The sequence below is a fragment of the Anomaloglossus baeobatrachus genome, chromosome 10 (genome assembly GCF_048569485.1).
Source record: "Anomaloglossus baeobatrachus isolate aAnoBae1 chromosome 10, aAnoBae1.hap1, whole genome shotgun sequence".
Taxonomy (NCBI): Eukaryota; Metazoa; Chordata; class Amphibia; order Anura; family Aromobatidae; genus Anomaloglossus; species Anomaloglossus baeobatrachus.
In genome coordinates this window covers 74,522,730-74,535,229 of record NC_134362.1, presented here as the reverse complement: position 1 = coordinate 74,535,229, position 12,500 = coordinate 74,522,730, and the positions used below count along the sequence as shown (strand labels likewise).

The 12,500-nt window shown below is 44.8% G+C and overlaps 1 protein-coding gene across 1 annotated transcript in view; it reads right to left on the bottom strand.

Moving 5' to 3' along the window:
- The window catches only part of LOC142254232 (bestrophin-4-like), a 69,677-nt gene that overhangs the window by 13,076 nt on the left and 44,101 nt on the right, over positions 1–12,500 (bottom strand). Inside the window, exon 6 of the mRNA XM_075325233.1 lies at positions 1,488–1,565. Within this exon, the coding sequence (XP_075181348.1) occupies positions 1,488–1,565 (78 nt within the window). The remainder of the gene's footprint in view (positions 1–1,487; positions 1,566–12,500) is intronic.

Genomic DNA, 12,500 nt, shown 5'->3' with positions numbered 1-12,500 from the left:
GCACTTCCTTTATCATTATCGTTATTGTTGTTTTGTGTTACACTTTGTTTATAGTTGAGGACACATTAGGGTCAGTCGACATTGAGTAGGGGCGTCATTGTGTAATTTTAGGGTGTCAGCCTCCGCTGTCAAGCAGGTGCAAATCAGGGTCAGATGTAGGGCTCCTCCTAGTCTAAATAAGTACCTGTGGCTTGCAGGGTTCACCTCTCTCCTGGTTTGTCCATTCCCACGTGAGTGATAGAGCTCAGTCATAAATATCACTGGAATCAGGGTCTCTGCCTCTACATCATGCTGCTCTTACATTGGGTAGCAGAAAATAAATTTCCTTTAAAATGGTAGTTATTGGATTAAAAATGGGGGCTGCATACATCAAGAAACAGTGCAATACTACAACTGGAAAAATAGATGAAATTTGCAGAATTAAAGAGGTCATACAGTGAAAAAAGTTACTGTATCATGTATCTTTAAGTTGGTGATAACTTATTTGAGTGGGTCTGACCGCTGGGCTTTTATCCATCCCTAACTTTTGTCCATACTTGACCTTTGCTGTATTCATTCTTTATAGGGCTACTGAACACTGTACTGGAGTTTTTCCAACAGCCCCATAGAGAATGTATGGAGCAAAGATCAGACATCCAACCTGTCACTGAATTTTGAAAATGGACAGTTCAAATTGTCTCTCCAGTAAAGGAAACAAACTCTAGCACAGCGCCACCTATTGGAAGTAGCGATCCTAAAAGTCACAAGTGGATTTTTAACAATCCTTTGCAATATGACTCAGGATATATAAGCCAGATCAGAATCCCAATTTGCAGACACGGTGTTTCGGGGTGCTTGCCCCTCGTCAGTGCAAAGTATGGGGGTGTCTGATCTGGCTCATGAGAAAGCTATGTGGGGACCACGGGGGAACACTATTCTCCTTAAGGAGACTTTGCAAGCCAGTCTGGCTGCCAAGTAAGGGGACTTATAGGGGCGTGGCAGCTATAAGAAATATTCAAATTATCTCTCCAGTAAAGGAGACAAACTCTAGCACAGCGCCACCTATTGGAAGTAGCGATCCTAAAAGTCACAAGTGGATTTTAAACAATCCTTTGCAATATGACTCAGGATATATAAGCCAGATCAGAATCCCAATTTGCAGACACGGTGTTTCGGGTTGCTTGCCCCTCGTCAGTGCAAAGTATGGGGGTGTCTGATCTGGCTCATGAGAAAGCTATGTGGGGACCACGGGGGAACACTATTCTCCTTAATGAGACTTTGCAAGCCAGTCTGGCTGCCAAGTAAGGGGACTTATAGCTGCCACGCCCCTCTAAGAAATATTCAAATTGTCTCTATAAGGTATCCATTCAGCTGCTTAGCGCTGGTCCCAGTAGTCGGACTTCCACCGATCTTTAAGTTATCACCTGTCAATAGTATAGGCGAGGACTTGATTTTACTGGACAATCCGTTTAAAGACTGATGTAACAGAAATGTAATAGTGAAGGTACCTGAGTGTAGACAAGAGGAATGCTGATCCAATCGTAGCCAAACAACCTTCCACATTGTGTGCGCAGAGAATTCAGCTCCTAAGATAGGAAAAAAGTGGTAATGTAGGAAAGAATAATTACAGGCTTCACTGATCCAAATATAGAAATAGTTAAATTGAGACTCCCTGAGGAAGCTGAATTTCAGCGAAACGTGTGATTTCTTTGTCCCTCACAGGGAAAAAAATGAAATATATATTTTTTTTCTTGTAATTTTTTGCATCTATTGCTCACATGTTTGCCTAACAGTTATATATTTACTGATATCTCCTGTGATGGAGTCTTTAGTCATAATTTGAGCTTAGACGGTTCTTTTTGTGGCGCAATGGTTTTATGCATGCTTTAATTTGTCTGTAGCTGGTGCTTTTTTTGTTTTTTTTGCATTACAGAATATAAATATTACATTTTTGGGATGAGCTTGTCCAAGCATAGTTTCTTTTTCTCTTTCATAATGCTATGATTATTTACTTTGCAGTGTATTTTGGTGATGCGCACTTCCTCCAAACTAATATTGTAATAGTGAAGAATAAGCTTCACTGATCCAAATATAAAAGTAGTTAAATTGTGTCCAAAATTTCTATAATATCAGAACATAAACAAGTTGTTTTATAATAGTCACAGACATACTGATGTAATTTTGATTGTGAGGACCAATGTGAGTGATGAAATTCTCTGTATTGTTCTGTGGAATGTGTTGGTGTTAAATAAATATTTATCTAAACAATAATTTCTAATACGTACCCTCAAATGTCTCTAATCTAGCAGACAGTACCATTATCCCAGGAGTAGTCACCCTCATCGTCCTTAATCATAAATGATTCCTACTGGTCCTCGGTGCCGTGTGCCTCTTTATTTTGCATGTTATAGCTTGTAAACTCTTGGATGAGATATGACTGGTGATGCCAGAAGATGCCAGCATCCACAGCAGAAAAACGCACTCAGACTGCAAGTACCACTGCCGTCTACATAGTTTGGTGGAGGTGCAACTGAGTCTTTTCATGGCCTGACTGGAGCTGCCACTGTTATAGATGCACCAAAGCACTCAGAATAGTGAATCAATATTCTAATTAATATAAATATTAATTTATTCAACATTAGATTGAGCTGCATAAATTTAAATAAAATTGAATAAAAAATAGATTCCTGTCACCTTGCTTCTGTATTGTAATAGTAGATATTATAAAAAGTCAAATTAAGCCATAACCTTCAAATAAAGGGGGCAAGTGTTGTAGCCCAGGGGTGGGGAACGTCCGGCCCGCGGGCTGTATGCGGCCCGTGACAACTTTTTATGCGGCCCCCGGGCACATTCCCGGTGACTGCTGTGCTCTGGCAGCAGCAGCTCTTTTCCCGGCTGCTGGCCCTTTAAATCCCACTGCCTGATGCCCTGAGGGTAGATGCTAGAATGTACGGGCTCTATCCAGATCCTGACTTCCAGGACATAACTGCAGCCCATACATTCTAGGCATAACCCCGGCCTGTGCTAGTATGCTCTGGTGGGCGAGGTAAGCAGCACGCTGCGATAAGTCACAGAAGAGCTGCAGCAGATTTACCAGCCTTCCGGACCTGTGCTGTGCTCTGTGACTCCTCCCCCACCCCAGTACTGTGAGTGCTCAACTCATCGCTGCCCCCCCTTGCTCAGTGCTGTGTACCCCCTCGTGCTGTGTGTACCCCCTAGTACAGTGTGTACCCCCCAGTGCTGTGTATATCCCCCAGTGCTGTGTACCTACTAGTACAGTGTGTACCCCCTAATGCTGTGTGTACCCCCTAATGCTGTATACACCCCAGTGCTGTGTACCCCCTAGTACAGTGTCTCCACCCTAGTACAGTGTCTCCACCCTAGTACAGTGTTGTGTACCCCCCCAGTACAGTGTACCCCGCAGTGCTGTGTACCCCGCAGTGCCGTGTACCTGCTAGTACAGTGTGTACCCCCCAATGCTGTATACACCCCAGTGCTGTGAACCCCCTAGTAAAGTGTGTACCCCCTGGTACAGTGTGTACCCCCTAGTACAGTGTGTACCCCCCAGCACTGTGTACCCCCTCAGCGCTGTATAACCCCCCCCACTGCTTTCCATGCCCCCCTAGTGCTGTCTGCACCCCCTGGGTGATGTCTATGCTCCCCCAGTGCTGTCTGCACCATCTAATGCTGTCCATGCTGCCACCAGTGCTGTCCATGCCACAGTCAGTGCTGTCTGTGCCCCCTTTATGCTGTCTGTGCTCCCCAGTGTTGTATGCCACCCCTCAGTACTGTGTACCCCCCAGTGCTCTGTACTCGCCACTGCTGTCTGTAACCTCCCACTGCTGTCTATGCCCCCCAGTCCGTGCCCTTTTGGTGATGTCTATGCTTCCCCAGTCCTGTCTGTGTATCCCTAGTGATGCCTCCTAGTGCAGTCCGTGCTGCCTCCTAGTGCAGCCCGTGCTGCCTCCTAGTGCAGTCCGTGCTGCCTCCTAGTGCAGTCCTTGCTGCCACCTAGTGCAGTCCTTGCTGCCACCTAGTGCAGTCCGTGCTGCCACCTAGTGCAGTCCGTGCTGCCACCTAGTGCAGTCCATGCTACCTCTAGTGCAGTCCGTGCTGCCACCTAGTGCAGTCCGTGCTGCCACCTAGTGCAGTCCGTGCTGCCACCTAGTGCAGTCCGTGCTGCCACCTAGTGCAGTCCGTGCTGCCACCTAGTGCAGTCCGTGCTGCCACCTAGTGCTGTCCTTGTCCCATCTAGTGATGTATATGCCCCAGCCCCTCCTGTGATGTATATGCCGAAGCCCCTCCTGTGATGTATATGCCGAAGCCCCTCCTGTGATGTATATGCCGAAGCCCCTCCTGTGATGTATATGCCCCAGCCCCTCCTGTGATGTATATGCCCCAGCCCCTCCTGTGATGTATATGCCCCAGCCCCTCCTGTGATGTATATGCCCAGCCCCTTCTGTGATGTGTACTCCCAGTGTCTCCTGTAATTTATGCACCCCAGCCCTTCCTGTGATGTACAGTATATGCCCCCAGCATCTTCAGACCGAGACAAACCTGGAAAAGCAGCTGTGAGAAACAAGATGATCACTATCACTGAACATCACAGCCGCACCAAAGTGAAGCAGCTCCTGCCTCCACAGTAGTGGTGAGTTAATTAATAGTTTGACCAAATATAGCAGGGTTATTTTTCAAGTTGCTAATGTTAAGCGGCCCCCAAAGGTTAGTAGGAAATTCCAAATGGCCCCCGGCAGTAAAAAGGTTCCCCACCCCTGTGTAGCCCGTGCTGCGGCACAGCAGCTCAATGTGTTATGTGGTCCAATGTCGTCTTTAAAGTAGTTTTCTATCATCAATTAATCCCACAGAAGTACATAAACTAAGCTTCATATTTCACAATTACTGTTTTATTGTTAGAAAGAAATTATTAGGTGTTTTATGATGAGCTATGGGATATGAGGGGCCAATATACAGTTCTTGAACAGGGGTCTTCATTGTCTATGTGAGCTGCTGCTTTGAACATATTTAGTACAGTGCAAACGTTTTAGGCAGGTATGGAAAAAAAATGTGAAAAGCAAGAATGCTTTAAAAAATAGATGTGTTACTGGTTATTTTTTTATTACCGTAATTAACAAAATGCAAAGTAAGGGGAAATCAAAATCGTATCAAAATTTGGTGTGACCGCCCTTTCCCTGCAAAACAGTATTATTTCCTCTAGGTACACTTGTCACTTGCACAGTTTTTGAATGAATTTGACCGAGACATTACAAACATCTTGGCTAACTAACCACAAATCTTCTATGTATGAGGCTTGTGCAAATCCTTCTGTCTCTTCATGTAATCGCAGAGAGACTGAATGATGTTGAGATCAGGGCTCTCTAGAAACAAAATTGTCACTTGCAGTATTCTTTTAATAACATTGACTGTATGTTTGGAGTCGTTGTCCGGCTGCAGATTAATTTGGGAGCCAATTATACGCCTCCCTGATTGTATTACATGTTGGATAAGTATCTGCCTGTATTTCTCAGCATTGGGAACACCATTAATCCCCATTACATACCCAACTCTATTTGCTTAAGCACAGCCACAAACTTGCAAGGACGCTCCATCATTTTTCTTTGTTACATGCAAACATTATTGTGCCACTCTCCAGCTCTTCAGAGAGCAAACTGCTTTTATTACAACAACCAATATTTCACATTTTGACTCTCATCAGTCCAGAGCCCCTGCTGCCATTTTCCTGTACCCCACTTCCTATGTTTTGTGCATAGCTAAGTTTCTTTGCTTTGTTTCCATTTCGAAAAGGTTTTTTTTGGCTGCTGTTCATCCATGAAGACCAAAAGATTTCTCCAAAAAGTAGATGGGTGTTACTAGTTGTTGGCAGTTTTGAGCTGATGACACTGCTGGACATCTGTGTCAAGCTGCCACCAGGGGGAGCCAGAGCTCTGCAGCCGAAGACACTACATGGAGCTACAAGAACCAGGAAGTGGATACAGTGTGTGCTCATACACTGCCTCACAGCACAGCTGGGGAGCCGAGCAGCGGGGCGTGCGAGGAATGGTTAGGCAGGCCAGGTCAAGCACAGTACGGGCAGAAGGAGGACCGGAGGAAAGAGCAGAAGCGGGGTCGAGGTCAGGCCGAGGTCAGTACCAGAGGAAGCAACTGAGTGGGGAGGTAGGAGAGGGGACAGAGGAATGGAGGGATGACCAGGGGATGGAACACAGACAGGACACGGGGGCACAGGAGCAGACGGATCATGATAACACTTACAGGACCAGCAATCACAGGTAAAGCAGCGCTAAGCTTATAGCTGGTTCACTGGAGATGTCAGTTTTTTAAAGCATCAGAATTTAAGTCGTGTACAGGGTGGGCTCCCCAGTATACAGCAAAACCACACACCAGGAAAAGGACTCTAGGCAGTTGGTTGATAAATGATTGTTTTACTTTACCAAAACAAAAAAAAACATGCAAAAACCAAAAAGAACAGAACAATATATTCACAAGGCCAAAAGCCTACACCCCTATGCTGCCCCTCCCATAATGGTGATTTATACCGCCTTCTCACCAACCTTTGCCTAACCAAGGGACTGTCTAAACAGACGCCTAATACCTGGTAATCCCTCTGAGTAGCAGGAGTAATTGTGTTCCCTCTGAGTAGCAGGAGTAATTGTGTGTGTGTGTGTGTCTGTGTGTGTGTGTGTGTCTGTGTGTGTGTGTGTCTGTGTGTGAACACGCCCTACCAGTGGTGCAGCACAAGAACTTACAACTTATCTACCTAAACATAAACAAAACCCATTAACCCCCCTGAATACCCTTAATTGCTGAAGCCTCACAGATAAGGAAGATGGTAAAAGTGGAAAGGCAAACCACACAGCTCAGCAACATAGTCCTGGAAACCTTCTAAAGCAACAGTCATTGCAAATATGTGGCATTGTCCCTTTAAGATTTTAACTGTAACTGACAAACTGCAGCAAGTCTTATTGTGTATATAGAAAAAGAGAACTCCGGCACACTACCCCAAATCATGTGGAAAGGCAAAAAATTCTTTTCAATCAAATTCGTTCTTTATTGTACAATTATGAAAAAGACCACATAAGAGATGTTTCTGGTCTTCATCAATAAGGACTTATCTTCAGAAAAAAGGAGATGGTGAGTATGAGGTCAGAGATGCAGCACAGTGAGTTTCAGGAAGGGTCTGTATTCAATATATCAGGAAATTCTATAACCCCTTACCTATATAATTCAATGACATCAAGTGTATATCCACAATAGATGAAAGTCACAATACGTGGTCCGAATTAAATAAAGGAGAACCAATTATAGGTATTACTGTGTCCCGTAAACCAGGAAATGAACTGATCACTATTAGAGTTGAGGCCTACTGTCGCCAAAATGAACAGGCGTCACTAATCAGTGATATTAAGGTAGGTGGTCTGTATTGTGTCAGGGTAATTGACAATTGAAAAACCACCTACTGTTGCAGCGGTGAATAGATACCGGGTGTTAAGAGGTTAATGGCAGACGGCTTAAGAGACCTGGATAGTTGTCTGATTCAGACTACCAATGGCACTATAGAGGGAAAACCCACAATGGGTATGTATCAGGTCCTGCACGTGTAAGGAAACATTTTGGCGACAGTAGGCCTCAACCTTAATAGTGATTAGTTCATTTCCTGGTTTACGGGACACAGTAATACCTATAAAGGGTTCTCCTTTATTTAATTCAGACCAAGCATTGTGACTTTCATCTATTGTGGATATACACTTGATGTCATTGAATTATATTAGCAAGGTGTTATAGAATTTCCTGATATATTCAATACAGATCCTTCCTGAAACTCACTGTGCTGCATCTCTGACCTCATACTCACCTTCTCCTTTTTTCTCAAGATAAGTCCTGATTGATGAAGACCAAATTGGTCGAAACGTCTCTTATGTGGACTTTTTCATAATTGTACAATAAAAAACGAATTTGATTGAAAAGAATTTTTTGCCTTGCCACATTATTTGGGGTAGTGGGCCGGAGTTCTCTTTTTCTTGATTATTTTTTTCTCCAGAGCACCTATAAGGTGAAGCAGGGTCCTAACCTTTATATTTTATTGTCAGCCTAAGCAGAACAGATGTGTTTTGGTACCAAAACAAAGTGTTGGGTGCACGCAGTCCTGGGCCCAGCCTACCGTACGCGGGTACTGTGGTGTCCAGCTCCTATACTGTAAATGGAGACTTGAAGATCCTCTCACGGTAATCAGTATAGCCAGCAACTGAAGAATGATGGTCTCCGGCACAGGATGCTGCTCACATGCATTACGGTCCTCCTCACCAAACTCCAACACGAGTCTTCTCACAATCCAGTTAAGTGTTTCTGCGGCGGCTCCTTTCTGTTATGCACATGTGTCGCCCAGGAGACCGGGGTACCCAGCACCGGATCGGGGGTCTATTTATTGAGGGGATGTCACGGGTGGCTCGACCCGGGCTGTGGTCTCAGGCGATGCACAGTGCAATGGGGGGTATTTACAGGGGATAAATAAAAGTTTATGAGTTTTTCGTGACGCCACCCGGAATAAATGTGGCTATTTATGGCCACCGCTGCCAGTAACTGGCCGGGGATGATGATGTGGGGCAGCTGAGGTGGAAAGCCCTTTCCGGGTAGGGCTGTGGGTCCCAGGCGGGTGAGGTAAAAGTCAATGGTGGTTATAGATAATGGTATTGTGAGGAGACTTTAGGGGCGCAGACACTTACTTGATCAGCAATAGGTTTTTTCAGTTTCGATGGTCCCAATCCTGGATAGGTGGCTACTGCCCAAATGAGAGACTGAGGCACAGGCGACGTTTAACCGGTTTACTTCAACAAAAAACTGCATAACAACAAGTCCTGTCACCGGAGTCTGTATAAGGAGGACTAAGTTACTCTGCCCTGCCAGGTCCTTGGCCTCCTTCTTTGCCCTGTCTGTGTGTGGCCCTGCTGCTGTTTGTGAACTGGCTGCCAGCCCAAACTGTCCCTCCTGGGTCCTAATTCAACAGGCAACTCGAGTCCTTTTCCCCTGCTTACCCCCTCTGGGAGTACCGCTGAACTCACTGGATGTTGCTGTGTCTGACCCTGGTGAAGCTTGAATCGCCTTCACTTCTCCTGGTTGCTGTATTGTGTGAAACTAATGCAGCCACGGATCCGGTGTCCGTATTTGCGCCTTTTCAGGGGTAGAGATTAATGGCTACCCGGTTCCTAAAATGTTCCTCTTCTCTGTCTCCTCTTCCTCAGACCAATGGCTTGGGCCTGGAAATTGTCAGTCTCTCCTAAGTACCTCAGAGCAATTTCTCTGTGACTGCTCCTTTGAGCGTCCCGGCTCCAACAGAAAAACTAAACTGTCAATTTTACCTCAGATCAGAATATCTCTAGGGGAGTCTCTTGAGCTCCCCCTTCTGGCCAGAGGTGGTAGTGCGGTGTCTGCTCTAGTGCTTGTATTGAGTAACTAATGATGGTTTTGCTGTGGCTAATACCCCTAGGGGTGCCACATTCCCCCTTAGTGAATAACAGTACTCCGGGACTGTGATACAATAAACAAATGATATAACAATTAATATTTACAGAGTCGTAAAAATAAAAAAAATTACAAAAACCACTAAAAGGGCAAAAATAGAGTTCTGGAAAAAGTCACTTCAAACAGCGTCCATTAATACAGTTCTATTCTTGAAGATATTGAAATAACTAACTATCCGCTAGAAAAGGCACTGCAATTAGCGTCTTGGAACTCGGTTCCATTTTTCCAACAGAGTCTAAAAGAAAGTCTAAAAGAAAGTCGGAAAAGATCAAAAAGCAGTCTTTCCAGAGTTTTAGTCTATCGCCTCCGGCTGATAACTATTTACAAGTAGTTTTACCACAATCGGTCCTGTGGCATGCTCCATAGTTAATAATGAAGAAAAGTTCAAGAATATGTAAGTAGTTCATACAGGAAAGTCTCTGTAGGTACTGGGCTTAAACGTTGCAAACTAATAACTAATGACTAAACTAAATTTTTCTGAATTGTGTTAAATGTACCACATAACATATACACAATTCACATTTCGACTTATTCACATTTGATAATCTGCATATTTTGCTGGTAGTTGACCTTGAGTATTACGCTGGGACCTACGTAAGGTTAGTGTACTAGGCGTACTTAGCGTTATGGTATGAGTGGATGTGTACCTACCGGGTGCTTCTGGTTCTGCTAAGGATGATTCCACGTTTGTGGGGTTGGCAAGTCCACCGTGACCGGGATCACTATAACTAGGAATCTGTTCTTCCTGTCTTGGGACTTCTTGTGGTACAGGGTCAACTTCTGAATCTGTTTGTCTTGGGGCTTCTGGTTGTATGGACTTTGGTGTTAGTTCTGGTACTTGGTAAAAAGGCATCATTGGTACTACCACTGCACCATGGTACGTGGGACAGGTTTTAGGAAAGTCTCCTAAGACTGTATGAATTTTTTCTTCCTCTTCCTTAACTGGTTGAACCTGTACGGGTTGGATTACTTCAGGTTCCGGTTGGATAAATTCTGGCTCTTTCAAGGTTTCAGGACATAGTTTCAGATTGTCTCTTGACACTAGTACTGATGTTAGCCCTCCGTTTTTGCTGATAAGGCACATTTTAGGATTGTTCACTCTTGCTGGTAAAACTGTGTACGGGATGGTTTCCCACTGATTATCCAGTTTATTGGTGCGATGATTTCTCTTTAGTACTTGGTCACCAGGTTTTAACGGGGTTGCTAGAGCATGCTGATTATAAGTTCGTTCTTGTCTTTCTCTAGCTTGCTGGAGACTTTTTTCCACACACTCTTGTACTTAGCGATACTGCTGTTGACGTAGGGTATCCCAATTGTAATCTTGCACTTCTGCATCCGGTTTCAGAATTCCCATTTCTAGATCAATTGGTAGCCTACCGGGTCTTGCACGCATAAGGTAAGCTGGGGTGCAATTTGTAAAGCTTACTGGGACATTGTTATATAGGTCTACCAAGTCGGGCAATTTCTCTGGCCATTGATTTCTTTCTGACTCCGGCAAGGTCTTCAATAAGTCAATTACAATATGGTTCATCTTTTAGCATAAGCCATTTGTTTGAGGATGATATGCTGTTGTCCGGATCTTCTTGCAACCATACATATTGCAGAACTCTCTGAAGATCTCTGATTCAAAGGCTGTACCTTGGTCTGCAAGTACTTGCTCAGGGTAACCATGGGGTCTGCAAAAGTATGTTTGGAACGCCTTAGCTGCTGTTTTTGCTGTGAGATCTTTCACGGGTACCACCACTAAGAAGCGTGAGTAATGGTCCACGATGGTTAAGGCATAGACATAGCCAGACCGGCTTGGTGTCAATTTCACATGGTCTATGGCAACAAGCTCAAGTGGTTGATTCGAGACTATGGGCTGGAGTGGTGCTATTTGGTTTCGTTGATCTTTCCTTCTGAGGTTGCACGGGCCACAGTTTCTGCACCATTCTTCAATTGATTTTCTCATACCAACCCAGTAAAATCTTTCTCTCAAGAGTATTTCTAGTTTCTTCCATCCGAAATGACCGGCACCATTGTGGTAAGCTTCCAGGACCATCTTTACATCCTGTTTAGGCACTATTATTTGCCAGACTAATTCATGTGTCTTTGGATTAGTGTACCTTCTGCAGAGCTTCCCTTGATACAAGAACATTCTGCCTCTCTCTTTCCAGAGTTGATGTGTCTCTTCCGGGGCATTCTGGTTGGGAAATGCACCTTGTTCCGTCAGCAGTTCCTTTACCAACTTCACAGCCGGATTGCTGTCTTGCGTGTCAGCCCATCTGTGGTGTGCTAATGGGTTAAGAGTCGCTTGTTGTTGTTTCTGATAGGCACCTGACTGATACTGTCCTATCTTGGGACTATGGAAGGCCGGTAGTTCAATTTCTTCAAGCTCCTCCGGTTCCTCTTCCACATTTTCCAAGTGTGGCATCCAGGATAAGGCATCTGCATTTCCATTCTTGCGGCCTGCTCTATACTTGATCACAAAGTTGTAATTAGACAGCCTGGCTATCCATCGTTGTTCCAGCGCACCTAATTTTGCTGTATCCAGGTGGGTCAACGGGTTGTTATCAGTATAAATGGTGAATTCTGCAGCTGCCAGATAGTGTTTGAAACGCTCGGTTACAGCCCAGACTACTGCCAATAGTTCTAACTTGAAGGAGCTGTAATTCTCCGGATTTCTTTCAGTAGGCCGGAGCTTTCTACTTGCAAAGGCGATGACTTTCTCCTTGCCTCTCTGCTTTTGTGACAGTACTGCTCCTAGTCCCACATTACTGGCATCTGTGTAGAGGATGAAGGGTTGATGGTAATCTGGGTATGCTAGAACCTCTTCTCCTGTCAGTGCCTTCTTTAGCTTCTCAAAGGACTCTTCCCTCTCGTCACTCCACTGGAAAGGAGGATTCCGGGCTGAGGGCTTCTTTGACTGCCCTACCAGGATGTCTTGTATGGGTGCTGCTAACTTTGTGAACCCTTTTATGAATCTGCGATAGTAGCCTACCAGTCCCAGG